General features: G+C 49.1%; 1 protein-coding gene across 1 annotated transcript; it reads right to left on the minus strand.

Moving 5' to 3' along the window:
• Positions 1 to 824: 824 nt before the first annotated feature.
• LOC133343241 (zona pellucida sperm-binding protein 4-like) lies at positions 825 to 12,027 on the minus strand. The gene is made up of 13 exons (XM_061552675.1): positions 11,913 to 12,027; positions 11,138 to 11,224; positions 9,990 to 10,111; positions 9,729 to 9,843; positions 8,675 to 8,809; positions 7,995 to 8,170; positions 6,872 to 6,969; positions 6,388 to 6,518; positions 5,316 to 5,499; positions 3,768 to 3,921; positions 2,652 to 2,733; positions 2,034 to 2,150; positions 825 to 1,012 (listed from the first exon to the last, which is right to left on the minus strand). Exons 1-13 carry the CDS (start codon positions 12,025 to 12,027, stop codon positions 825 to 827), a joined length of 1,704 nt encoding a protein of 567 aa, XP_061408659.1.
• Positions 12,028 to 12,834: the final 807 nt, after the last annotated feature.

The raw sequence follows: 12,834 nt of genomic DNA on the forward strand, positions 1-12,834 counted from the left end.
GCAGAAGATTAGTACTGGATAGTTACATTTGCAAAAACGATTTGTAACTTTTAGAATTAGATGTGTTGAAGGCCTCGCCAAGCCGCCACCATCCCTCAGTCTGGCAACGCCACAATCCATACTTATCCTGCACATTGAACGGAACTAAATGATGTATTGCTCCTTCTCCACTGTAGACATTGTCGAGTGTATTATTTCTACTTTGGCTGCCATTTCATCAGTCTTGTCCATCGGCTATCATCCCACACAGCAACGTGTCCTGCTGCTCAAGTCCACTTCCCTCAACAGCAATATACCTTTTAATGTTGAACACGGGTCATTGTGCATATTTAAACTTTTGTTCCTTTTTCTTTGCCAAGGTTCCGATTCTCCCCTGTATCAAATCGATGTATCCGTTACTTCGTGCTCGACCAGTGCAGATACACATTGGTGGACGAGCAACACAAGTCACTCATATCAAACAACTACGAGCACACCGTGCCATATCTGCCATCTACACCCGGTGCATTTTCATGAAAGATTTAATACGGGGAGAAAATAAGTTTCTTTGGAAATGGGGCAATGTTCAGCGGCATCGCATGGCTTTACATGGGCCTTGGGGGTTTCAAGCTTCTAAAAAATTTGGGGGCTTCCTCTGCAGGCCACGTGGCCCCCAGTTCAGGTTGCACCGCCTGACACTCGACAGCTCCGTCATCGGCACAATTCCCGTTTAATAGCCACAGACTCAAATGGGGAAAAAAGCACAGATAAAGCAATCAAATCGAGGTTCACCAAAAAGTAACTTTAGAATTTTTTTTATTTTGTGTATTTTATAAACTGTATATTTAGCAACCGCTTGCACCGCTCCAGCTGCAAGTAGAAGTTGCCACTCGGGAGCGCCGCGCGGCTCCACGGTGCCGCGTGGCGTTCAGTAGGCGGATGTAGCCTCTGCCCAGGACGAACAGCGTGCAGCAGAGGATGGCGAGCAGAGTCAGGCCACAGAGCGCCAACGCCGCACAGCCCAGCCCGTCACCTGCACCGTGACAAGTTCAGGGGGGGGGGGGGGGGGGGGCGAGCAAGGGTCTCAATTCTATAATCACACAGTACCACCAGGAGGGGCTAGATGGGTCCAATCATCAACCCCTGCCGCCACTACCCAACAACCACCCAGTGCATCAACGCATGTCCTAAATACGTGCACACGTTTGTACGCTTGTTGAACTTCTTACACACCGTACATAGCTAGCCGTGCTAAAGAGGGGCGTTAATGGACAAACTATACACAAAACGCAGTTCTAAAGAAATTCGTTTTCAATCTAGATTTCAAAGTGCATAGTATCAGTGGCTTCCAAATATCGGAAGAGTGTTCCAGACGGCCACAGAAGCGTATCTGAAAGCGCACGATGCAGTGACCGTCTTCGTTCGACGGCTCGCCAACAGCCGCTGCGAGATAAAACTGAACTACTAAGCAATGTTTTTATTTTACCAGGTAAGGCCCACTGAGATATATACATATACATTCCATAAGCAACACAAATGATAGCGCAACAAAGTGGCTCAACGTGTGGAAATGTATAGCAGCCAAATTCTCTTAAACACACACATTTCCAAACGTGGAGGGGAAAACCGGGAGGACCCCAGAGAAATTCACGTGACTACGGGGAGAGAGACGAGCAAACTCCAAATATACAGCAGGCGTCAGGGTCGGGATCGAACCCACCACTTCCTGTATACCAGGCGAGATAGAGAACATCTCGCGACAGGAAGCCAGCACATGTCTAATCAAGGCGATCCTGATTTACACATTTCAATACAAAAGACATGCGAGATACAACAGTATACAAAAGTTTCGATTTAAAGCTTTCGTGACTGCAGGGATTCAGATCTGTTTTCCACCTGAAGACGGCTGCTTGCGTTGTGGCCGTAACGTCGTGAGAATTATTTTTATTAGGTTTTATTTTTATTATTTTATTATTTTCTTTCTACGTGACTTTACCGAAAGAACCAAGAAGATGTACAAAAGTTATCCTCATCGGCTCGCAAAATGCAATTACAGTTCAGCAAGTTGCTCAGCGTGGAAGCTCCGGTGGTTGGCTTCTTCTCCAGCAGCAGGACGGCGCCTTTCGACGTGGCCAGCGAGTGGTCACGCTGGACGACTTCACGCACTTGTCCTTGCGAGTCGGGGGGGGACACGGTGGAGAGGGCAGAATCGTGTGGGAGCAGTCGTCACGTGACAAGCGCGGTACCCATACATGGATCCATGCAAATGGTTCAATGATCAGTTCGACGCGATTTAAAAACGATGTAATGATGTCGTGTCTTTAAAGGAAAGGTTATACATTGCGTCTAAAAAAAAAAATCCACTCTGACCCCATTGGGTTATTTTAACATTTCACGCACTTGTTTGTGAATAGCTAATTTATAACATTTCATACCATTTTTAACGAGTTATTTTCGTTACTTGATTACATTATTATTTTGATGTGTTAGTGGTAACGTTTTATTTTAATATTGTCTCAAATCATGCATTGTGCTCTGGAATAATTAATGATGATCGCACGCTAATCTCGGGCTCTTGAATTTTTGTCCCACCAACCCCCGCCCTTCTTGCTCTACAATTGGTGTCTTTGTTCTGGGCTCGCGCGCAGTCATTTTATAAAAAAGAGACTTACTCTTCAACCTTGAGAGAGGACAGGCGGGGACGCAGGAGCGATCGTCGCCTTGGCACACGTACGCACGGCAGTGGAAGTAGAGCTGGGGGGGGTGAATCGAACGAGGCGGCGGACAACGCGAGGCGCGCGTCCGGTATCCAGTCATTTTACAACAATTGGGGGGGGGGGGGGGATTTGGGCAAAAAATCGTCCCGACACACACACACACACTTGCGTTCAAGTTGTTACGGACTCATATATGCAGAGGTATGGTGGGTACCTTCTGCCCACCATGCATCTGATAAATATAGACCATCGGGACAGAGTAACCAACTGACGCAGAGTTTAAGGACATTCTACAAAGGGCAATGATGCTGAGATTTTGCACAAGCATAATCAAGTCGACACTTCGAGAACTAGAGAGATTGAAAAACAGTTTCATTTTTATTCGGGCGACCAATAATTAAAGCCCAGATGTGGATTAATTTTACTCATATGGGGATGATCAGCCTAAACTCTAAATTTCATAATGCCTCATGCTTAACACTTAAGACAAATTTACAATCCACATCAATGAACCCGACTGATTTAGCTCCGATGCACTGCCGAAGCAGATAGAATACAGACGAAGCTCACCACCACAACAGTCACTACGTTACTCGCGTGTGCGCGCGTTGTTCATCTACAGCCCTTCGTTCATCTCCTGCCTGGTGAGGGCCTCTTCACGTCACGTGCCGGGTGAGGGCCTCTTCACGTCACGTGCAGGCCGTGACCCACACGTCACGGATTGGCGAGGGCAGCGGGGGACATAGGCGCGGGAGAACAAAAGTAAACACTGCAGCAGTGGATTTTGATGCCTCGTATGCAGAACGATTGTTCCCACCGTATATAGCCAATCGCGCTAAATTGAAGGTGTGTGGAGAGGGGGGGGGGGGCAGGACACAACCGCCCACTGCCGCCAACATTCCCTACGACACCCCGCTGCTCTATGCAACGCCGTCATCCATCCAAGCGCTATCAAAGTCTCAACGCTTCTGAGCTGCTGCGGATCTGACGAGCTGGGGGGGGGGGGGGTGGTGGGGGTTGAATTGAGGCGACGTGGTAATTTCGCTCACGCGTGCGTTTACTGGAACGTACGTTCGCCTGTCCGTTGGGCAAAACGTTTCCTTGCGGTACGGCGAAGGCGAACGTCTTCACCTCCAAGCGCTTGCGGTGCGTGGCAAGCGGCACGTCCGGGAACTCCGTCATGGGGTGCAGCACCGTCGGGAAGTTGTCGCCTGTGAAAGGGCAGCTGCGGGAATGTCGGTCAGGATCACAATCAGCACATGGATGTAAGTATACTGGAGGAATCCGGTGGAGCTATGAAGTTCTGTTCACCAATGTCCAGTATACTCCGGCGAGACGAGCGTCCGCCAAACGCGTGGGAGATTTCGCGATAAAGTCGGGGAGACGCTGGTGGCAATTCCCATTTAAAGGAGCAACAGAACACCTCCTCATCCTAAAAACCAGTAATAATGCGAATGATGATGATGAGGGTGCTACAAGCCAACGGTGATGTCTATAGACAACACAAGGCACGATTGTGGCCACCACAAGATAGGTCCCCTCCTATAATACCCCTAGCATGTCACATGACTTTACCACACTGCCCACGTAGCATGCACGCATCCTTGTTTTAGTCCATAAAACCAAAACGTGGTCATTTTCATTTTAGACAGAAGCAGCATATACTGACGCGCTCATGCTTGATAGGAAATATCAGCACACTAATCCAGACGGAGCCAACATATGCAAAGTGGATTAACTATTAAATGGAAAGTGAACTTGATTCTGGCTCAAACTGCATCCAAAACCATCGGCTGGTAATTAAACTACATGATATATGCTAATGCAGGGTTTCCAAAACTCCAGTCTTCATGACCCATTCGTGCAGTTTTTTTTTTTACATGCTAAAAGGTCTTCTCGTTTTAAACAGGAGTCCTTGCACATTTCATAAACCTGATGATTGGCAAACCCATCTAAGCAGAGTCCAGATTCAATACAAGAATGCTCCATGAATCACGAGGCACACACGGACACACACTGCATATTAATTTGAATCTGCACTCTAACCAAGAACCAAAGAAGAAGTGTAGACCTACAGGAAATCATCGCCACGGCCAGAGAACGGAGGCAGTGGAAGGATTTCACAGAGCCTCATCAGCCGCCACGTGACAACTTGCAAAACCGAGATACTTATATTTCGATTTAAAGCTTTCGTGACTGCAGGGATTCATCTTCTTGGTTCTTTCGGTAAAGTCACGTAGAATTGAAATAGTAAAATAATAAAAATAAAACATAATAAAATAATTCTCACGACAGAGTCTCCTCGACAGACCTGTTCTCCACCTGAGGACGGCTACTTGCGTTGTGGCCGAAATGTCGTGAGAATTATTTCATTATGTTTTATTTTTATTATTTTATTATTTCAATTCTACGTGACTTTACCAAAAGAACCAAGAAGACGCGATATACTTCTACAGCATGTGGAATATGTTCGCAAATCAGGCATGTTGCAACATGTAACAGTCTCTTCTCTATTTGACCAGAGCAAGTCCGGTAAGCAGTCGGGTGGGGCGCCATGGTGGGTCAATCACAAGGAGTCTGGGAAATCTCGAGCCAATGCCCCGAGGTGCGCTGTCTCACTGGTTGTCCAGCACCCTCCACTGGACGCTGTTGAGGGGGTCCAGTGTCGGCGTGGCCCAGCAGTCCTGCAGCACCAGCACGAGGCTCGGGTCCGGGTGGTCCAGGAGCCGAACCTCCAGGAAGATGGGGTCCCTCAAAAACTTCACGACCGGGAACTGCGAGTAGTAGTCCAGGTAACCTCCGTCTAGGAAAACAGCACAGCCGGAGCTTACGTGTTTTACTTTTATATTTTCTCTGTTCAATAGGAGAACCAATACTCAAACTCCCTCGATCTTTTCGATTTAAAGCTTTCGTGACTGCAGACAAACTACCCCTATCCCCTCCCTTTGATGCTGCCAATCCTGCATAATGCACGGGCATAATATGACTTTGAAACCCCCCCCCCCCGCCCACTTCCTACGCATTTCACAAGTAGTACTAATCACATACCTGCATTTCCCATAAATATGCTAAATTCATCTTGATATGCAAATTATTTTGTCAAGGCGCCCTTCCCCCCTTCCAACCCAGCTTAAATATACGCTCCAAGCGTGGTGTTGTTTCATTCAGACGCTGTCTCCCCGACAGACCTGGTCTTCACCTGAGGACGGCTGCTTGCGTTGTGGCCGAAACGTCGTGAGAATTATTTTATTATTCTATTACCTCCCTTCTACGTGACTTTACCGAAAGAACCAAGAAGATGAATCTCTCGATCTTGTTCAATTCCGAGCAATCTTGTTCAGAGCACTATGCGGATCCTATTCCTGCACATTGTTAAGCAGCAAGTTGTCAAGTTGTCTTTGCCTCTTTCCCAACATCATTTCCTGTAACTCTGAGAATGTGCCCAATCTTCATATTTTACCTTCTGGATATCTCATTAAGGCTCTCGCTTCATCAATACCGTCTTAGAACTTAATCATTATTTCACTGCATCGAATCTGATTTTCTCCATTCGACACCATACTCATTTCTCGAGACTTTCCAGCCTTCTTGCGTCTTGACTTTTTCGGGAACTTGATTCTACAACAGTGATATTAATGACAACATTAAGCAACACTCAAGGGACATATCGTGTCAGCTGCTTGACATGTACCAGTGGCTACTCGCAGCTCTATGAAGAGAGTTCCAATTGCGGTGGCGGGCAGCGGAGGTGGGTACGTGTTGACTTGGACACCTAGAAATGCTCGATCGTCCGTCCGAAGCAATCTGCACTCCAGCAGCAGCCTAACAGACAAACACAAAACGTTGCTTATACTTTTGTTGAAGACGCAAATGTTTATTGGCGACAAACGTAATTTATAACAAACGCACATTCATTGGATAATGTGTTGCCATGCTGCCCCCCCCCTGCCCCACTTAGGGGGTTAATCATGACACTCCGAGCATGCATGGCAGGCCTGCCAAAATATTTTTTAGAGCCCCCCCCCCCCCCCCCCCCCAAGGCAAAATGCCAGATGAGACCCCTCCTCGGATCTGAGACCCAGAGAAGACTACCCCCCCCCCCACCCCCTCCAGACCCCCTCTACAGCCCTGCATAGTGTGTGTTCATGCAGCGTGGCAATGGCATTGTAGGCTACTTGAAGGTTGAAGATTTGGTGATCGCGACGTCCCCGTCGACGCAGAGTTCATGCTCTGCGGTCACCAGAGCTCCGTACACAAGCTCCACCTCGTTCCACTGCGCGCACACACGGGCAGAGACGTGCGCTTCACAGACAGCGTGGCCAGACAATTACAATAATTCTGCTCGTAGCAAACAGAGGGAACCCGTGCGCGGGAGGATGTTCGCTGCGCAGATGCAACGGATGGTTTGCAGCATCAACGTACATTTGGGTTGTACCGGCGGACATCTCTGGCAATCTGAAGAGCCAACCGGCTGAAACGTCACTCAATCGTTTTTTAATTCATGGAGCACCTGCTCCCCCTCCCTCTCATTTAGTTTTGACTTTTCTTTACTCCTTCGTGTTCGTGTTGTTCTTCTGAAGCCATCAACTTGGTGCTGCTATCCCCCCCCCCCCCACCCCCGGTGTATTTACACGCGTTGGTGCACACCAAGAGTGTGCACGGTAACGAAGTTTTTGAATAATTTGTTTACTTTGCATTTTGTCGTCATTGCCTTTAGACGTCCGTCTCTCTATCGAAATCAGCTCGAGCTTCGCGTAAATCACGTCACGTCGTCTGTGTGGCCACCCCAACCCAGAATTCCTCCGATCTCCCCGTCGTCACCTCTGGGAAACAGACGCTGGGCTTTCTCCGTGCGCCAGCGCCGAGAATCCCTAACACGCAGCGCCCCTTCCTTCCCATCCTCATCTTTCCTGATCCTCTGCTCCTATTTGTCCCATTCCTATCCATCCTTTTCCTCCAATTTCCCTTGCTTTGTCTCTTCTCTATTCTCTTCCCTTCCACATTTCCCGTGCATTGACATCCTTGATTCTAGACAGAACTCGCTTGTTTAGAGCTGCTTTTTGTGTTTACTTTGTTTTCCTCCCCCCGCACCTCCAATTAGCATGGTTGGCTACATACAGCGCGCAAAAGACGTTCTACATCGATTGCCCTGCCCGTGATATGCCACGGGTAAAAACAATTGCCAGTAAATTTATATATTTTTTATATACATATCTGTTGGCAGCATACAACCGAATTAGGCGAGGAGCTTGCAAACCACTGCCATGTGCAGTTGTGACAAACGTGGTGGTTCCGTACCCTCGTCGTCACGCCACAGGAGTTCACGGAAAAGTCAAAGACCACGTGGTCTGGAGACAGCACCACGGGTCCACAGCCCAGCAGATCGCCGCTCAGGTGCACGGTGCTCAGGTTCAGCGGCGGCCAAGTAAGATTTCGGGAAACGGTGATGACAAATCGGCCATCCGTGGTGCACGCTGATGGTGAAGAGCAAAATACTTAAAGTTATAAACGCTCGAAAAGTTACTTTTTTTTTTACATGGGAAGATAATCACAGCCGTGCCCAATCTCGCAAGCTAATCGGTGTCAAGCTTGAATAGTGCCCGGCTGGGTGACCACCATGTGTGGTGTATCGTGATTTACAGTCAAATATTTGCCACAATCCACAGTGTGGGGGAGGCCCTAATCCAGCAGTGAATTGCCAAAAAGGCTGTGCGTGTACACATTGTACACGTGCATGACCCGAAATGTGACATTGAGAAAACTAACCATAAGAGCAACCCAACATTCCTACCAGCTCCATCCGCAGGAATGTGTTATGAATCATGTTGTATTACTGGTTTTGTAAAGTAATGTTTCGTCACCAGTTTGAGAAACACTGCTCCGAGTAAAGCACGATTTTATTGTTCTGGCATCGTTAATGGGCTTCGTTACCGCGTTCTCAGACAGCGTGGGGCTGGCCTCGTAGTCACGGCACTCACCTGCCTCTCCGTAGAGGCACACCTGTCGGATGGGGTCGTAGCAGCATCCTTTGCGCGAGCACGCGTCCCTGTCCGAGCGAGCAGCGGCATCACCGCAGCGCACGTGTGGGAGCGTGGACGCGCAGGCCGAAGACTCTGAAGCGTCCACACGTTGCGGAGAAAACCGCGAACCCTGTCACCTTAAAACGCGACCCTTGTTCAACAGCTTGATGCGCAAACCGCAGCCTAATTGCGCGCATTCAGTTGGCGCTTGAGGTTCGGTGGACTGCGACCCTCAAAAGGAACGGTCGCTCCCCCCTCCCCATAATACGTGGATCAAACAATTTACTCGAGACACCGGTGAACGGCAGCAAGAGCAGTTTACGCTAAAGCCGTCGCAAGGTGTCACACCTTTTGGCGAAACGGTCCTTCGCCGACTATGCGTGATGAAGTTAATTGAAAAACCGAATTAAACTTTGCATGATCGTGCCCGCCATTAAATTGGGTATTTAACAATTCAACTCCACCATTCACACCCTCCACCTCTCCCCCCCCCAATAATTTTCTCATTTATCGTCTCATTTTGCAGACTTCTGAAGTTCTTCCATCATTTCCTGGAGTTCATCACCGTTGTTTGTGATGATGACTGTCAGCGTAAAGGAGATGGAGAACACTTTAAAACGCGTTAACTTTTTTTGGCGTGTATGTCAAACCTATTTGTCACAAGCATCTTGCTGCCGCGAATATCCAGTAAATAAGTGAAAATCCAGTGGAAACTTTGCACAGCCATCCAAACTTTGTAGCGAAACAGAATGTTAGTTTTTTTGATAAACGTGAAATAGATGCACCGAGAGATGGCTTAAATGGAGCAACAAGATATCGATCAGAAGAGGAGATGGGTTATAAGACACCCTCTCACAAAGGCTACTTGCATACACGTTGGCATAATTCGTAAAGAATCAATAACCGCATGCACAAGTTTAGTTGCGGAGTGCAAATGTAGCAATTGTAGCGGATGAATCGAAGCATCGTTACTTGGCGAACACAGACGTGAACGATGTTAGTCGTTAGGTACCGCCGATTCTGAGCGACCTCAGGTTGAGTGGACAGTCAAGGGTGAACCTCCAAACTTGCGTCGTCTGCCCATCCACAGCCTCCTCAAGATGAATATTCACAGTCCTCTTTCCGTTCTTAGAAGAGGAAAAACACCATCACTCACACGCACACACACGCAGCCCGACAAGTGACCGATTAAAACGCTGTGGTTCGCTAATCGTTTGTCGAGGTTGCAATTATAGACCACGACATTCCAATGCAATTGCAAAGCAAAGCCTACCTTGGTGTGAACGCAGCAAGCGTCGTTGTTAACCTTGAACTCCACCCCACGAGCGTCATCTTCGATCTTGTAGCCGCATTCGTTTGGCAGAGTCTCAATATTTGTGGCTATGTTGCTATTTTCTGTTGGACGAAGGCCAAAGCGTCACTACAATGCCCACACAATATATACAAACTCATCCTAAAAAAATCGATTCTCCACTTGGCTAAAGCGCTGTGCTTTAGGACATTTAAAGATGACCGCAGGTAGTGTATCAAGTTGATATACTTTGCCTGGTCATCAATGGCTACGCAATAAAACTCAACTTAAAATTTGCCCAAGCACTCAAATGTGGCTAAATTCCAACGCTGACGATCAAGACGTCGGCGTGACCGCCACGTGACGAGCACGACTCTCGTTTGACGGTGGGTGGGAGAGGGCTGCACTCAACGATGCCGACAGGATTGCACATGGAGCTATGCATGTGTAGAGGAGTAGTGGAGAGTGGTGGCGTCGTGTGCGCTGTCAGGTGCGGTGACCTCACGGGACGTGGGGTCGCACGCGCTGGGCAGTGCACGCGACATCACCCCTCCGAGGGTATATAAGGGAGACCCCGTAACGTAAGCGGGGTCACTGGAGGAACGGGGATAGTGGAAGGGGTAAAGAGGGAACCAGGGATAGTGATAAGTGTTAATAAACCCTGGCGGAAGCCCCTAACTCAACCTCCGTCTCCGAGTACCTCCGTCTACGATACAACACATGTACGTCAAACTTCTTTCGCACCGCACGCAAGCCAACCGCGCTAAACGGAGGAGCTTGGCTACATCGCCACTTCTGTGAACGGCTTCTCTGCCGTGAAGGTGCGCGCTTCTCTCCGACAGAACCGAAATGATTCTCCGTCATATCATGAGCTGATGGCAGCGACATCACAATCGGGTTAAATTGGGGGACGAATACAATAAGATATCACCACAAGTTGTTTTTCTCCAGATTCACCACGTTTCTTCCATTGTACCGGGTGCACAATACCGCCAAGTGGCAAGTAATCGTTAACATCGTCATGCCTGTACTCGGAAATTAAAACACGCGGTTTGCTCGCATATTACAGCAACTGCTGTAAACATCTATTTGTAACAGTGAAACAACATAGGATGGTGAGAAAGCCTTACCCAGGACTCTGATCGCGAACCTCTGGGCAGAGCCACTCTTCGGGATGAAGAATCCCAGTGATGTGGAAAGGCATCGCGTCTCGAGATCTGGTCACGTGAGGGCATTCGCGAGCAATATGAACGTTATACAGCGATGCCGATCTGAAGTTGGGTAGCTATGCAGTAGCTGGGTCAAGTTTCACCATGATCATTCACCATTGCGATATCGGTGACATTTGAAAGATAACTTGTCATTAGTGTGCAGACTGGTGGGTAGGTATGTTGATCCCGGTTAGACTTCGGGATAATGCGTTTGATCGGGTGAGACGTCAAGAGACTAGGATCGTCTCATTTGCAGAGGAGTGGCCTGCAGCATTAGTCTGCCTTTCGAGTGATGCTTGCCCCTGGTATTAACCCAATTAAGCAATTTTCCCATTTGGCACATTTTTGGACCCCGATGCCAACACACAATAGCCCACACAGGTGATCTTTAACGTCGACTGCGAGGCATGTTGTGCCTTACTACGGTTATCATAGCGAATACATCCACAGTAATAATAATAATCAGGGTGGCCAGCTGGTCTCGAACCGTGAACCTCCACCACGTGTGGCGAACGCGCTTCCGCAAGGCCGTGGCACTCCGTTCACGTTACAGGAGGCGTGACAGGAGGCGTGGATGAGCGGCGTGGATGAGCGGCGTGGATGAGCGGCGCGGATGATGGGGGGTGGAGGGCTCAGTGCGGCAGCAGAGGGCGGCGAGGGAAGTGGCAGACGCGGGCGAGGAGGCTGCACTCACCTCGTGGCGCGTCTTGGAAGCCCACGCGTTTCCACAGGTTCGCGACGCGTGCGTGACACGTGCACGTGCACAGCACGCTGCGCGCCAGGGGGGGTGGGGGAGTTGACAGCGGCATGAGGGCACAGATTGCCCATCAGCGTGGACGCGTCCTCTGGGTTCCAGCTTGTCACAGTCTCCCGACGTTAACAGGCGCAACGGCGGCGTGACTCCCCGATGCGACGATTGCGCCGTACGCCAAATTTGATAGCCACTGCGCCATTAAACTCTTAAGACCGATGGACCAAAACAAAGTTGAGTTTTTTTTTGCTACGTTTGCAGATAGACTCTTTGTCTGCACTGTATTTACTCGGACCTGTATTGGATACCCAGGGGGAGCAAAGGTGGACGTTTCATGCACATTTGTAAATCTTCCAACCCCGCCGGGTTATGAGTTTTGCCAGGAGGATGGCGGTACAGCAAAAGCGGGTTCGTAAACCTATTCGTGCGGACATTTGAGCGTTCACGTCTCCAAACATCCCATCTAGGACCCTCCTGAAAAGGTCTCAACACTAAACAAAAAGTTTAGCTTGGTAAACAAAGGGCCATTTATCTCGTACAAATTGAAAACCAAATGGTCTCTACTCAAACGAGCAATACGATAGCACTCATCTCAGTTGGATGTCCCGAGCCGGTGCGATTTCCACGGCGAGAGCAAAGCAACTCAAGACGACCACTACCGATTATATACACGCACAGCCCATCAAGACCATACAACATTTAGTGCTGCATACTTATACTGGTAGGAACCTCCTGGTTACAGCCCACAGGGGATTATTGTGCCCGTCCGTCGGTCGTGCATCCAAAAATGGGAGGGGTGGGGCTGGGTGGGGCTGGGTGGGGAGGGGTGGGGCTGGGTGGGGAGGGGTGGGGGGCTGGGTGGGGA

The sequence above is a fragment of the Lethenteron reissneri genome, chromosome 17 (assembly GCF_015708825.2).
Source record: "Lethenteron reissneri isolate LAM-NWPU_2019-01 chromosome 17, ASM1570882v1, whole genome shotgun sequence".
Taxonomy (NCBI): domain Eukaryota; kingdom Metazoa; phylum Chordata; class Hyperoartia; order Petromyzontiformes; family Petromyzontidae; genus Lethenteron; species Lethenteron reissneri.

Coding starts and splice junctions, on each gene's coding strand:
- LOC133343241 (XM_061552675.1), bottom strand. CDS start 12,027: ATGCCGCTGTCAACTCCCCCACCCCCCCTGGCGCGCAGCGTGCTGTGC. Junction 10,112..11,137: donor GTTCGCGATCAGAGTCCTGG/GTAAGGCTTTCT, acceptor TTCGTCCAACAG/AAAATAGCAACATAGCCACA. Junction 8,171..8,674: donor GTGCCTCTACGGAGAGGCAG/GTGAGTGCCGTG, acceptor CTTCACCATCAG/CGTGCACCACGGATGGCCGA.